Here is a 15,520-nt window from a genome sequence, read left to right on the forward strand (position 1 = left end):
ATTGGGAGAAAAAGGGACCTTTCGGTGGGCCTGCATCAATCCGTGTGCGCCAGCCCAGGGCTGGGCCCCTGCAGCATCAAGACACAAAGCTTCTGTGAGAGAGGACACTGTGTGAGCCAGAATGGGAAAACAGGAAGAAGAGTGGTCCAAGAACTAGGAAAAAGTTAAAACAGAGGAAAAACCTGTGCTTTAATCTAACTAAGTGGGAGGCAATGGGATGGCCCCACAGGGTTCTTGCATCAACCACCAACGGCACTGCTGCGCCCCGGACACTCAGCCCCCAGTCCCAGGAGACTAATGGCTTTGGCCAAGATGGCGGTAGCAGTGTGACGTAGTAGCAAGAGCACTGAAATGGGAATCTAGAAATGGATATTCCAGCCGCTGACTGCCACAACTAGCTGTGTGGCCTTAGAGAGGTCACGCTCCATCTCTGGGCTCATATATAAAATAAGCAGGTAGTGGGTAGGACGCACAACTGTGGAATTCATTTGACTCTAAGCCATGTGGAGCCCCCGCCCCCAGATAGGTTACCAGATAATAAGTACAGAAGGCCAGGAATCACATCTCCCAATCTCTGTAGCCCCTCAGAACCTATTCAGGGTCTTGGCACCCAGTGGGAGCACAAGACTATCTATTAGTTAAGCTGAGGCCAAAATTTCACCCCTTCCACAGGAAGGCATCCTCCGGAACCAGCAGACACCCCCTCACTGTGGCCGGCGACCCTGGCCCCGTTTGCATCCCCGTGACATGCCTTCTGTGGGGAGACCACCACTCCCTACATCATCTGACTGCTCGGGCACCCTGAGCTCCCAGCAGAAGTGGGATTTACGATAATCCCACAGTCCTTCACGTCTCCTTATTTGAGGTTACCCACAACCTCTGATCTTGATAACAACCACTTTAGGCAGGCCAACTCTGTCCCCATTTGACAGGGAGGCACTGAGTCCACACACTCAGCCTCTTGCTGAAACCAGTCAATGACAAGCTAGAGACCAGAAGCCAAGGGTGCCCTCTTTCCCCACAAGAGGTCTTCAACGACAAAGACAAGGCTGCCTCGCTCAAGATCAGGCCCAGGCGGGCCTTCCTGCCACCCACGCGGGCTGGGCACAGGTGACAGAGTGGCCAACGTCCGGAAATCCTCCAACCCCTAAGGCCAACCACAGACAAGCCCTATTGCAAAGCCAGGGGTTGAGGGAGAGCTGGTCCTTCCTGCACAGGCAGATGAGAGACCCAGACCACAACCCCTCACCCCCAACATTCTGACTCAAGGGCAAAGAAAACAATGCCACCCCCACCTCCAAAACGGGCACCACCTCAGCTGAGAGCTGCTGGGAAGAGAAGCCGCTGGGTGGGACAAAAGGCGGGACTCACCTCTCTCAGCAACTGCATCCCCTTCAGCCCGTCCCGCTGCTGCTGGGCCACGGTGACCCCCAAGACGAGCGTGTGCACGACGCAGGAGACCACAGAGATGATGACGATGGGGCTGAGGCTGAGGGGCAGCGTGATGAAAAAGGAGAAGACAAAAAAGGCCTGCCAGCCCACCGTGTCGCTGGCTGCATGGGCGCGGGAGAAGTTCAGGCCCAGGTAGGAGAAGACCTGGACCGTTATCAGCAGCCACAGCAGGTAGGGCACCACTTTCCGGGTGACCCGGTTGGGCAGCAGCCCCTTTTTGCAGAGCACAAAGAGGATGATGTCCAACACCAGCCCGACCCCGGCCACAGCAAGGGGAGCCAGCTTGTCACTGGAGAAGACCACCGCGCACATGACCACCACGTAGCAGTCGAAGAGGGCCGCGAAGACCACCAGCACCAGCAGCGTCTCGTGGCGCTGCCTTTTGAAGTAGGTCTGGTACAGGTTCTCCAAGGACTCCGGCACGAAGGTCAGCCGCATGAAGCGAGGCAGGCACAGGCAGGATCCCGAGTTCCGGACAGAGATCTCATGGGTCCGGCCCACCCCGCGGTCAGGGTCAGAGGGCAGGCTGACGGAGTACTCGGCTGAGTACTCGGCCGAGTACTCAGGATCGGAGAAGCCCTGGGTCCTCGGCATCCTGGCTGGTGTCTGCTTCTACTGGCTCTGGAGAAGCGGACGGGGAACAGAGGAAGGACTCTGGAATGGGCCACCTACCAGGGCTCTCGGGGACCTGGGGCAGGCTGACGGCCGGCCCCCTTGGGCAGGAACACAGAGCTGGCTTCCCCGGCACAGGCAGCGCTGACCATCTGGAACTTAAAAGGACATCACTGAGTAGAAGCCCCTCTTCCTTCCTACCTGTGCTTTCTCCACGACCCACCCCAGCCGTCCTCAAAGAATCCTTGCTCCAAGAGGCTCCAGAACCAGGGTCGTTCTCCCGCCACCTCCATGCTCAGGCCACCACCCGACCACACACACTTAGTCCTGTCCGCCCAAACACTCCGTCTCCTGTCTCTGCCTATGGACCGGCCTGGCCACCTCTCCATCCGTCGCACCCTTGGTCATCTCGTCTCTCTCAGTCCCTGACTTCCTCACGTAAATCTCCTCCAGGCCCAAGCCTTAGAAGGTCTAGATAAAACATGCTAGAAAGAAACCAGAGCCATCCTGGGGGTTCCCGAATCTTCCTCTGTTTACTTCCTTTCCCACCCAGCCCCTTGGCCACTCGGGCTCCCCACCTCGGGGCACTGTTTGCCCTCCGGAAGGCTGGCCCTATCCCTCCGTTTACCTGTGCGGGAACTCGGGAGCCGCGTGGTCCGGGCCGGTCCCCTCGCGGGCTGCGAGGCCGAGTCACGCGTACAGCGGGAAGGGACAGGAGGGCTCAGCGCGCCCGGGGGCTGCTCCCCGCGGAGCCGCGCCGCACCACCAGAGCCACGGTCCCCGGCCGGGGCGCGACTCACCCGCCGTCAGGCCGGGAATCCGGCCGGGAGAGGCGCAGGGCTGCCCCTCAGCATCCACAGGCGCCCGGCCGCAGAAGGAGGAGGAGGCGGCGGCGACGGAGGCTGGAAAATTCGGGGGCGCCCGCCCCTAGGGCTGCGGCTCGCGGGGCCGGCGTGCGCGGCCGGCCCCTCCCTCTGGCCCCGCAGTGGTCGCGACGGCGCGGCTAGGGGCGCACCCAGGGCCCTCCGCGGCGGGAGCGAGGGCCGAAGCCGGGGAAGCCCGCCAGCATCCTCTGGCCCGCCCGCGCGCCGAGCGGAGCCAGCCGAGTCGGGGCGCTGCGCGCTGCACAGTGAGTCCCCGCGCGGCGCTGGCGGCTCCGGGGCCACGAGCGCTCCAGGCCCCAGGAGGCGGGCGGCGCCCCTCCCTCCCCGCAGTCGCCGCCCCCTCGGCGAGCGCGTCCGGAGTAGGGGGGCGGGGTGCGGGGGTGAGGCGCCCGGCTCCAGACCTGACCCGGCGGGGGGAAGGAGGAGAAGCGTGAGGAGGAGAAGCGTGAGGAGGAGCGCGGGGGCGAATTGCAGGGGCCCTGGCGGCCCCACGCTCCGACACCGGGCGGCGACGGCTGCGTGGAAGCTCGGGGTGGGCGGTGGCAGGAAGGATGGGCTAAAATCAGCGCCTTCCCCCCGCAGGCCAGTCTCAGAAGATAAAAGCCCGGGACGTGCCCCCCCCGCAGGTGAGGCGCGCCAGGGGCATCCCGGGCGCCCCCTCCTCTGCCGCAGCTTCCTTCCGGGCTCGGAGAGGCGGGGGCTGAGGTTTGGGCACGGCTCCCCCCGCCGGTGCGCCGGGCCTGTGTCCCCGCCCACCCTGGCAGCTTTCCGCAGAAGGGCCCGCAGCTGAGCCCGGTTCTTGAAGGAAGGGGGTAGGAGTGGCCCAGGAGGCACGTGTAATTGGGAGAGACCCTGCTTCGAAAAGATCTCTTGTGCACATTCCACCTGTTTGAGGCGTTTTTGAATTTACAAACTCTGTTAAAAACTCAAATGCGCCTTTGAATGTTTAAGTCGTTCAGTCTCTTACACCGTAGTATAAATTACTTTCCTTGGATTTGACAGAATATCTTGCTAAGATCAACCACGGGCTTTAGGAATTTAGATAAAGGGAGAGGAGGGAGATAGGTTGTTTTGGAGCAAAAGTAAGAATGTGGGGGGAAAGAGCTGCTGAGGACAGCCAGCAGCATCAGAGGGTGGGCTCCCTGGGGAGAGGAGAAGATGTAGGTAAGAGAAGAGAGAAACTCAGCCATCCAGGCCCTGGATGAAGATGCCTCCTGGACCTCTTGAGATCATCCATGAGGGCCCTTTCCAGAACCTCAGGTGTCAACTCACAAACCTCAGGGAATAGATTCATCAGCGAATTGATCCTATCACAGCTGTTTGTGTCCGACCCTCATACTAATTCAGAAAAGTTGCCAGCCTCAGCCCAAACTTGTCGGGGCTTTGCTTTCAAAGGTGAAGAATATAACATCAGATTTAGGAGGAGGGTAATTTCAGTAAAGCAGCATCTCTCCCCATTGTTTCGGTTTGTTTGGAATCCAAACATTTATTTTGAATTGTTATACAGTGTTAAAGGAGGCATGATTTTTATGTTTAACAAAGGGACATGTGTTAATAAAGGGGGAAAAAAGCTGATAAATACTGTTTGGGCCTGCTTGGGCACAAGCGACACCCACATTGTGTCTTCTGTGAGTCCCTCCCCTTTTCCTGGCACACATGCCAACCCTTGGGGTTCTGGGGGGCTCCCCACTCAGCAAGGCCACGCCCAGCTCCTGGGCCCTGTGGGTTTTCTGCTGGGCCTTCTGCCACCACCTATGCCCCAGCCTCTCCCCCACACGCATCCCGTGAAGGAAGAGGGTTCCACACAGAGATACCCCTGGTAAAAACCCCAATCTCCTGCCCTGACTGCTGAACTCACTGCTCCACTCCCTGCCCTTCCACAGTCCTCCTCTCTTGGCCGTGGGCACCTGTTCAGCAGACCTGTGCTGGGAGCACACAGGATGCCCAGCCAGGCCAGGCATCAGGAGAGACCAGAGAAAACACCCCACCCCTGCCCTCAGGTTGCTTACCAGCTCTGCCGGGGCACCACGTCCACAAAGACAGACCCTCAGTTGAGCACAGGTGACCTGAAGCAGGGCCTTTCAGGACCACAGGGGAGCATCTGGTTGGCTGGAGCCTCTGCAAAGGCTCAGCAGCAGGACAGTACCCACAGCACACTCCCGTCCCTGCTCTGCATTCTGGGTTATGCGCACAGCCCTTCCCTATGGATGTGGGAAGCCCAGCAGGGCAGCTGCAGCCCCTCTCTGGGCCTCCCTGGAAGCCAGGGGTAACTGAGTGAATATTCCAGAGCAAGAGAGGTGATTGGGGAAAACGCAACTAGTCAGAGACAGACAGTGAGGCCACAAGTCTCATCCGTCTCCCTCACAGCTGCTTCTCCAGCACATGGCACTTAGTAGATACTCAAAGCAGCCGTTGAATGAATGGATGGTTTCCTTAGGAAGAAGTGCCACTTTATAAGTGTTCCTGAGCAGACCAACAGGACTTATTCATTGATGCTGAACATGTCCTGGTCCCGGAGAAATTTAAAATAACCACACTCAAGTGTAAATGGAGAGAGGTGCCTTCAGTTTCTAAGCTATACATTTTGCATTGTAATCTGGAGAGCTGTCATGCATTGCTTTTGCAATCAAAAGATACAGTAAATCTATCTTTAAAACACATACCCACACACACATGCACACACCCACACAACCGAAGACCATGAATGGCTCTGTGAGTGACTTGCCTATGGCACGTGTCCTAAAGTGAAGACAGAATCACGGGCTTGGGGAGAAGCTTGGAGGGCACCCCAACCCTAGCCCAGGATCCCCTCGGACAGGATACCTCTTTGCAGAAGGCACCTTTTGTTTGTATGGTTTGAGACTACAGATGGATTGCTGACAATTCATTGTTATTGGATAAACAAGAGGGGTTTGGCCCCCTGGGGAAATGTGGTGGCTCCTGAATTCAGCAAACAAGAGATCAGAGCAGGACCCTGGTGTCCTGGGGAAGGAGAAGCGGGAGGAGAGACAGTCATCAGCTCCCCTGGTGCTGGGCCCTGGGAGAGCCCTGATTGGGGCCTTATCTGAAAGCAAAGCCTGCATGCAGGTGGTTTAATTGGGAGAGTGATTCCTGGGGAAAGAAGTCAGGAAAGCCGGTAAATACAGGGGGGGTGTGCCGGAGCGGTCACTGCCATGGGCAGTGGGACTTGATCCCTCTGGGACCCTCTGAGGAGCCTCGCAGAAGGCACCTCAGCCCGTTTGGCTGGGTGGCTGGAAGCAGGGCGTATTTATCCAGCTGCTTCCCTCCCACGTTGGTTAAGGGTCACGGGTCAGTGGGTTTCCACTCGAGTACTTCCACGTGCACGCGAGCCTCAGGGAGGATGAGCGGTGGGCACCTGGGCAGGAAACAGGACACTCGTGCAGTGAGGCAAGGGGCCTGCAGGGTGTACCCGCAGCAGTTGAGGAGTAGATGGAGGGGCCACGAGGATGACCCGTACAGCGTCCAGACCTTCATCAACTCCTGCCAGCTCGGAGGTTTGGAGCCTTCACCTGGGGGACAGGAGCCCTCGGTCGTCAGCAAGCTCAGCCTCGGACCCTGGCCTTGATGCTGCAGGGGACCTCAGACCAACAATTCCACCTCCCCAGTTCTCAGTGTCCTTGCGGTGGGGTGACACAGACTGACCCTAGGAACAGGGGCTAATGGGCATCAGAATGGTTGGCAAATCTCCGCAGAACAAGTCAAACGGGTGTTACCGTCCATCTCCTGGCCAGATGGCCCAGCTGCTCTGGCACTGCTGTTCCAGCGTGACCCCCTCAAGGCCTGGCTGGGCTGCCATCGCCCTTGGGCTCTCCCTGTGGTTGCACCTGGGTCCCTCTCTTGATTCCACTGCAGTTTTCCTCTCTCACAGCATCGGCCCGAGTGCCACTTCTTTGTCTCTCTCTTTCCTTCTCTGTGTCTCTTGGTGCTTCTGCCTCCACGTCAGGGTCTCCCTGGCTCTGCCCCTGCCTCTGGGTCACTCCTTGGACCACTGTGGATGTGTACAAGTGTGTGAGTGTGTATTTGTGAGTGTATGCATACGTGTCTTGTGTTAGTGTGTGACCGTGAGAGAGTTACGTGTGAGTGAGCATGTGTGATGAGAGATGAGTGTGATGGGTGTGAGCACGTGTGCACACTCCTGGCAGAGCTGCACTGCCCGGCCCTAGCAGGCGGGCTCCGGCCTCACCCCCTCCTCCCCCACCTGACAGCCCCGCTGCCCTGCTCCTTTCCTCGGGCCTGTCCTCTGGCCTGTGGGCAGGCAGGGGGAGGTGGAGCCCAGAGAGACAGTGAAGACCACATCCACTTTCCTGGGCTGGGGTGTTTCTGGGTGTGTCCCATCCTGGGTGTGAGCATCTCCTCAGGAGCCAGACCAGCTCTCCTGGTCCCTCCAGCCCAGCATTTGAAACAGAGTAGCTATTACATAACCTGCGGTTGAAATAACTTCAATTTAACACTAACCATTCATCCCCTTTCACTCACTGATCCGTGTTTCCCAAAGGGCGGTGATCTTGCCTCCTGTGGGATCCTACCTCCGGGCACTGGGGGCTGTGTGCTCTCCTTTAGCTCTTTGACAGAGGTACTACTAACGTCCCCATTTTACAGGTGAGGAACAAGAGCTGACTTGCTCCTGAGCCCACATCTAGGAAGGGGCGAGTGAGGGCTGGAATCCAGGTGCCCCAGACGGCGCACGAGTGCGGCTCCGGCAGGAATCCTCAGGAAGCCTGCACCGGCAGGACACTGTGATCTCAGACTCGGTGCCTAATATATGGCCAGGGGCAGCCTGCAGAATCGTGGCTCCCTGGACGTCAGAGCTGAAAGAGACTCGAAACATCATTCTGCTCCAGCCTGGATGGGGAAGTTGAGGCCCAGACAGTTTAAATCTGGGGCAAGACACATGCCCATGGAGTGTGAAGCAACGTGTGAATGCTAAGTAATCCTGAGGCCTCTACGGAAATGTCACGTTTCCAAAAGCACTCAAGCCCGGGCTCCTCCGAGAAGAGGCACCATAGAAATATGTGCTAACAACCTCTCCCAGCTGCTGGGGATTAGAAAGAGCAGAAAAAGATTTTGAACAAGAGGCGGCTAGACAAGGCCCAAGCCGGCAGGAGATGGAGGCCTCCACCTCCACGGTGCCTCTCCCTCCCTCTGGTCCCAATACCCAGAAAAGCTGAGTCCTGGGGTTGGTGGGGGAGGGTGGTCAGCAGGCTGGGGGCTTAGAGAAGGGCTGGCTCAACGCCCTGGTTGCAGATGTTGAAACCTAAATCATCCCAGCAGCTGCTTCCCTGCCCAGCACCCCATCTCAGGACTTGGTAAGCATCCTTGACCCTGCTCTTCCTCTCCCCTCCCCCCACCCATTCTCTACACCCCAACCAGGGCAATCGATTGGTCCAAATCCAAATCTGATCTTGTCCCTATCCTCTTTAAAAATCTGGTCACCGGCTGTCCCTGCCCCAGGATAAGAAGACTGCCCACCTCTGCACGTGCTAGGGGATCAAATATGATAATACTTGTAAAGTGCACAGATGTCACTTTCCTTTGAAGTTGTCCTCAAGGAACATTGGTCATTTCTGCCTGGAGATTTGTAGTGGGTTGGATGGTTCCCCCCACCCTCCCCCCTCCCCAGAAGATATGTACACATCCAATTCCCTGGAACCTATGAATGTGACCTTATTTGCAAAAATAAGGTCTTTGTCTTTGCAAATGTAATCAAGAGATGAGATCACCCTGGATTACCTAGGCAGCCCTAAATCTAATGACAAGCGCCCTTAGGAGAGACACACAGAGGAAAAGAAGGCACAGAGGAGGAGGTGCTGTGAAGATGCAGGCAGAGGTTGGAGGGATGTGGCCACAAGCCCAGGAACACCTGGAGCCCCCAGAGGCTGGAGGAGGCGAGGAGGGATTCTCCCCTATGGCCTCCAGAAGGAGTGCGGCCCTGCCTACTGACCACCTTGATTTTGGACTTCTGGCCCCCAGAACTGGGAGAGAATAAATTTTGTTGTTTTATGCCATCCAGGCTGTGGTAATTTGTTTTGACAGCCACAGGAAACTAAGACAGGATCCACATTTCCATACCTATACTTAACACTTGCTACGATTTATTGTAATTTTACATGACTGTCACCCCAATTACTAGACTTTGAACCCAGGGTCAAAGCCTTTATTCACCTTCGTACCAGGAATGCCAGCCTCCCAATAAACCTTGTTGAATTTTAAAAAGTCAGTCGGACCCTCTTCTCCAAGTAGGGGACACGTGCCACCCTGATACTCCGAGACAGGCCAGGAAGTGGCATTTCATTGGAACAAATGACATGTCCTAACCAGCTATGTTCTTTCAGAGGGCTGATTTGGGATAAAAGGTGGTTCAGAAAAGGATGAGATCATCAAGGGAAAACTGACAAGAAGGCATGAAATAATAACTACCGGAAGACAGTGGTCCAGATTTAAGTAACACTCTCTAGGATTCATTCCACAAAGTTCTCAGGCCCCACGCAAAAGATGTCGGGCTGACTTACACTCAAATTAGACACGCGCAGGTTTGTGGTTAAGCATATCCATGTGTTTCTGCAGATAGTGATTTTTATAACTATTAAATAACTCATGCTGGCATTGTTTTCCCTCTTGCATTCTTTAAAAAGATGCTGTTTACTGCTCAAGGGGTGACGGAAATAAATTAGCTACTCGCTTTGCCATCCCTCTTCCAATTTTGCTGTGCCACATGGGGGATGCCAGGCACCTTTCTGGAAGCGTTATATTCAGTGGGATAGGTGCTAAGCTTTTTCAAAACCAGAAAAGAACTTGGTCCTTTTTTTAAAAAAAAAATTATAGCTTTTATTTTATTTTAAAATTTTCTTTTTTCACTCTATTAAAACTCATTTCAGTGAAATGAATTCAGGGTGGGTTTAAGCAATTCTCTCACCCTTCCTCCCCTCCTTGATGCCTCTGGCTTTACATGCAACCAGCCCTGCCAAGTGGGAAGCAAGTGATGGCTCTGGTCATAGCTGAGCGAGGACCCAGAACCCCCAGTGTAACGCTCTCTGGTCAAGATGGCTCTAACCCTTCCATTCATGAATAGCCCTGCACTACCTGCCAGCTTTGCGATCTGTTTGGACAGGAAAGAGTATAACTCTGCTCTGCTATTTTTAGCAGCTGCTAGCGTTGAGTCAGTCTTTCTGCTGGCTTGGAGCTCTCTGCTCTTCCTCGTGCTGTCAGAGACTTGCTCACATCTCAGGGCAGTGAGCTCCCATGTCCCTTGCCCGCACCCCTCTCTTTATCACTTTCTTAGGGCAGGGCAGATTTTTAGGGGTCGGTATTTCTGTGCTTCTCTTAATAAAAGCCGCCCCACAAGTCATTTACATTAATCTGGATGGAGCTGGAGACTTTCCATCTTGTGCACAATTTTGCATTAATGTAGCTAAAGTGGGAATTCTTTTTAAGTCAAGTCTAAGTTCAAATATGCCTTTAAACAAACAAAAAAAATTACATTTAAATAACTTTAGAGAGAATAATATAAAGGAGGATTTAACTGTTAGCTATAAATTGATACTCATTGTTCACTGTTTTTTTTTTTAATCCCAGAGTCTAGCAGAGTGCCTGGCATTGAAAAGGCACTTAATAAGTGCTTGATGGAGGAAGGAATGCTTAGGAATAAATGGATAAATTCTGAGCTGTTAAAAGCTCAGTGCTTAATCCCTCTCAAGGGTAAAACTTATAATTTAACACACAGAACTTTTCTTTAATAAATTGCAAATGGTGGAGTTCTCAGGCATCTCTCCTGGGGTGTGGTCAGAGATGTTTTGGGGCAGTTGGGTTGTATTATAATTGTTGGGATGATTTCTGTCCTAAGTAACCCCAAACTTAACTCACAATGGCTTAACAGTAGAGAAAATGTATCACTTCTATAACAAGTCTTTAGATAGAACAGGCCTAAGGTTAGTTATTCAGTGGCTCAAAACCATCTTTAAGGTGCATGTCACTTTCCATCTTCTGCCCTGCCATCCTTAGGGTATCAGTTTTGCCATCACAGGCTAACTCTCCCCATGTCTGCAAGATGGCACCACAATCTAGCATCATATGCAGATACATTATTCCACAGAAGAAGAGAAACAGTTTCCTCCCACGCCTCTCTTTTTGGGAGTATGAAATTGTTTCCTGGAAGCTCCATAGAAGAATGTCCATTATGTCTTTTTGGCTAGAGCAGGGTCACGTGCCCACTTCCAAACCAGTCACTAGCAATAGAACTGGTACCACCACAAACGGCTTCAATCACTCATGATTTACCCTGAGCCACACAGTGGAGGGATACACACCTGGACAACATTAGGACTCTGCCAACAAGGAAGAAGGGGCGAATGGCCAGTACTGACTCTGGTGGGCCTCAAGGGCCAGACCTGATTCTCGGCAAAGCCAACTCTCTTATCATTTTTCCAAGGAACTTCTATAAACCTGGGAAACACTTAAATTTCACCGAAGAAATTATGCCAAGCTTTGATTGGCTAATGAGCAACATATTTGGGCGCGAAGGGCATCCATGCTTTTCTTATTTTCTTACTCTCCACTAGGCCCCTTTTAATCAACATTCAGTTGTGTTCTGTGACTTTTTTCATAATCAGTTGGGAAACATGTGGTTTCAGTTTAGCAATTCATTCATCAAACATTTACTATGCTTTTATTAGGCACCAAGGACACAAAGGTAGAAAAGATAAGTTCTTCACCCGCCAATAAGTAATACATCGGAGAGCCCGCTGCCCTGCCTAGGAGAAAAATCTATGAAATGTGCCTGGGCAGCAGAGATGAGTCTAGAGAAATTTCAGAGGAAGAGGCATTTGAGTTGGATATAAAAGTTCAGTAAGAGTTTGCCAGGCAAAGAGAGAGGAGCGAGGGCATGTGCCTTAGTCTACTCAGACTGCATAACAAAATACCACAGCCTGTGGGGCTTAAACAACAGACATTTATTTCTCACAGTTCTGGAGGCTAGACGTCCAAGATCAAGGTACTGGCAGATCCAGTTCTTGGTGAGGGCTCTCTTCCTGGCTTGCAGACAGCCACCTTCTTGCTGTGACTTCACAAGGTGGAGAGGAAGCTCTGGTGTCTCTTCCTCTCCTTATAAGGATACTAATCCCATCATGGGGCCTCCACCTTCATGACCTCATGTAAACCTAATTACCTCCAAATACCCCCAACTCCAAATACTATCACACTGGGGGTTAAGGCTTTAATGCATTTGGAGGGGACACAAACATTCAGTCTATAACAGCGTGTCTGGTCGAGGGGGGCAGCAAGTACAAAAGCACAAGGCTATGAACAGCAGACTGTGTTCAGAGAACACCAAGAAGTTCACTGAGCCTAGAGCAGGGAGGGTGGGGGCAGTAAGGAGATGGAAGCGTGGAGACAGAGGATGGGAGGAGGCTGGGTTATGCCAGGCCAAGGCAGTGTGGTGCTACAGCAAAGAGCGGAGGTGCTGAAGTCAGGCCCCAGTCTGAAACCAGGTTCCACTCTTACAATAGATCAATGTTTGTTTTGGTTTCCTGGGGCTGCCATAACACATTTCTACAAACTGGGTGGTTTAAAACAGCAGAAATACATGTTTTCAAAGTTCTGAAGGCCACAAGTCCAGATGAAGGTGTTGTCAAGGCTGGAGGCTCTGAGGGAGAATCCATTCTCTGCCCCTCTCCTAGTTTCTGGTAGCTGCCAGCAACTATTGGCATTCCTTGGCTTGGGTCTTTATTGCTCCAATCTCTGCCTCTGTCTTCACATAGCCTCCTTTTCTCTGGTGTCTCATTTTTTTCCCCCTTCTCTTCTAAGGGCTTGTCATTGGGTTTAGGGTCCATCCTCACCTAGGATGAGCTCATCTCAAGATCCTTACCCTAATTATATCTGCAAAGACTCTATTCCAAATAAGGTCATATTCTGAGGTTCTGGGTGGACATATCTTTTGGGGACCATAAGGCAACACTACAGTGTTGTAATATTAGACAGTTTACTTAACCTCTTTGAGCACATTTCCTTGTCCATACTATGGGGATAGAATATTTATCCTGAGGGATCATTTTAGAGTCAAATAAAATGCTTTTAAGTTGCTAAGGAAGTACTTGGTCTATAGTAAGTGCTCAAGAAGTGCCAGGAACTTGGATTTTATCCTATAGGCAACAGAAGGCTTGAAAAGTCAGTGTCTGAGCAGGGTGGGGGAAAGGGTGTTACTTCCCAAATTTTTCCTCTTTTCGAAGGCACAGGGGAACCGGGCTGGGCCCCCTGTAATGTTGGACTCAGTCAGAGGCTTCCAAGGCAAGAACACTGCAGAGTTACAGCTGTCCCAGAAAGGCAGTGGTGGAGACAGTGAGAGTTTCAGGGTGAAATGGACACATGAAGATGGTGGGGGGTGGAAGCTGCCCAGTGCCGCCGAGCCTGTGTGAGCTGTACATCTACCTGAAAACCCAGAGTTACTTAAACAGAGTCCCTCTCTGTCGTCCTGGAGGTACTAAGGCTGCCCCAGCAGTAGAGGCATAGCCAAGGGCTGGGAGAAGTAAGGGAAATGAGTGAAATGAGAGAAGCCTGTAGACTGGCAGAAATGCTAGAGATGGGAGCAGAGGGACCTTTTTTTTTTTTTGGCGGTACGCGGGCCTCTCACTGTTGTGACCTCTCCTGTCGCGGAGCACAGGCTCCGGACGCGCAGGCTCAGCGGCCATGGCTCACGGGCCCAGCTGCTCCGTGGCATGTGGGATCTTCCCAGACCGGGGCATGAACCTGTATCCCCTGCATCAGCAGGCGGACTCTCAACCACTGCGCCACCAGGGAAGCCCCAGAGGGACCTTTAAGAGACTCATTGATGAGGCAACAGAAGCCTGGAGAAGTCAGATGGTTGCCCAGGGTCCCTGAGCTTTGACTGACAGACCCAGATTTTGAACCCACAGTGTTCTCACTACGTGACGTGTTCTTTCCTACCACTCTGGTCAACTTAAGCAGGAAAGATTTAGTGGAAGGATGTCGGGGGACAATAAACTCGTATGTTCTTTTAGAGCAGCCTGTCCTATATGAGTGGTTCTCAAACATAGTGCATCAGAATCCTCTTGTGGGCTTGTCCCAATACAGACTTCTGTGCCCCCAAGAATCTGGTACATAAGTCTGGGATGGGGCTCAAGAATTATCGGCATTTCTTTTTTTAAAGTTTTTTATTTTATTTTATTTATTTTTGGCTGTGTTGGGTCTTCATTGCTGCGCACGGGCTTTCTCTGGTTGCGGCGAGCGGGGGCTACTCTTTGTTGCAGTGCACAGGCTTCTCGTTGTGGTGGCTTCTAAGTGCGCGGGCTCAATAGTTGTGGCTCGTGGGCTCTAGAGCACAGGCTCAGTAGTTGTGGCGCACAGGCTTAGTTGCTCCATGGCATGTGGGATCCTCCCAGACCAGAGATCGAACCCGTGTCCCCTGCATTGGCAGGCGGATTCTTAACCACTGGGCCACCAGGGAAGCCCTATCGGCATTTCTAACAAGCTCCCAGGTGATGCCCACACTGCTGGTCCCAGATCCCACTTTAAGAATCATTGTCCTACACATTTCCTCAGTTGCTGAAGCACCCACTATGCTTTGCAAATATCAGGTGCTCAATTCGTCCTTGCTGCAATGAATCACATGCTTTGGATTTAAAATATTATCAAAGACTTAATACCCACTGATGATGCTGACTGGAGGATGCTAGTGAGTTACATCAAGTCTCCTACCTAGTAATTTACATCATGATATAAATGAGTTTGATTTCAACCGAACCCATCCCACTAAATACATTTTACAGAACCCCAAGCCCTGCTGTATTAAAATTCCCTGGCAATACGGTGGGTATGCGCTCTAGGACAGGAGTAAAAAGCTGTGGGGCACTGGATTAATTTCATCTGGTCTATAGGGAAAATCACAGGAAGTGAGTCACCTTTATGCCTCTAATGGAGTGAGGTTTTAAAACTCTTTAACAGTGATACAGCAATCAGAGAAGAAAAAAATAAAAGGAATACAAATTGGAAAAGAAGAAATAAAACTGTCACTGTTTGCAGATGACATGATACTTATATATAGATAATCCTAAAGATGCCACCAGAAAACTACTAGAGCTAATCAGTGAATTTGGTAAAGTTGCAGGATACAAAATTAATGCACAGAAATCTCTTGCATTCCTAAACACTAACAACGAAAGATCAGAAAGAGAAATGAAGGAAACAATCCCATTCACCATTGCAACAAAAAGAATAAAATACCTAGGAATAAACCTACCTAAGGAGGTAAAAGACCTGTACTCAGAAAACTAAAAGACATTGATGAAAGAAATCAAAGATGACACAAACAGAGAGATATATTATGTTCTTGGATTGGAAGAACCAATATTGTGAAAATGACTATACTGCCCAAAGCAATCTACAGATTCAATGAAATCCCTATCAAATTACCAATGGCATTTTTTACAGAACTAGAACAAAAAATCGTAAAATTTGTATGGAGACAAAAAAGACCCCGAATAGCCAAAGCAATCTTGAGGGAAAAAAATGGAGCTGGAGGAATCAGACTCCCTGACTTCAGA

The 15,520-nt window shown here is 52.1% G+C and overlaps 1 protein-coding gene across 4 annotated transcripts in view; it reads right to left on the reverse strand.

Annotated features, from left to right (window-relative positions):
• ADCY3 (adenylate cyclase 3) overlaps nucleotides 1-3,033 on the reverse strand; it is a 92,032-nt gene extending 88,999 nt beyond the window's left edge. For 2 of the 4 annotated variants that reach the window (XM_028496975.2, XM_055089069.1), the window contains exons 1-2: nucleotides 2,693-3,032; nucleotides 1,372-2,222 (exon numbers count right to left, since the gene is read on the reverse strand). In XM_028496975.2, coding sequence (XP_028352776.1) covers nucleotides 1,372-2,046 — 675 coding nt within the window. In that variant the 5' untranslated portion in view covers nucleotides 2,047-2,222; nucleotides 2,693-3,032. Of the gene's footprint in view, nucleotides 1-1,371; nucleotides 2,223-2,692 lie in introns of all 4 variants that reach the window. The other 2 variants (XM_055089070.1, XM_028496974.2) reach the window with 2 other exon arrangements.
• Nucleotides 3,034-15,520: the final 12,487 nt, after the last annotated feature.

The sequence above is a fragment of the Physeter macrocephalus genome, chromosome 12 (genome assembly GCF_002837175.3).
Source record: "Physeter macrocephalus isolate SW-GA chromosome 12, ASM283717v5, whole genome shotgun sequence".
NCBI lineage: Eukaryota > Metazoa > Chordata > Mammalia > Artiodactyla > Physeteridae > Physeter > Physeter macrocephalus.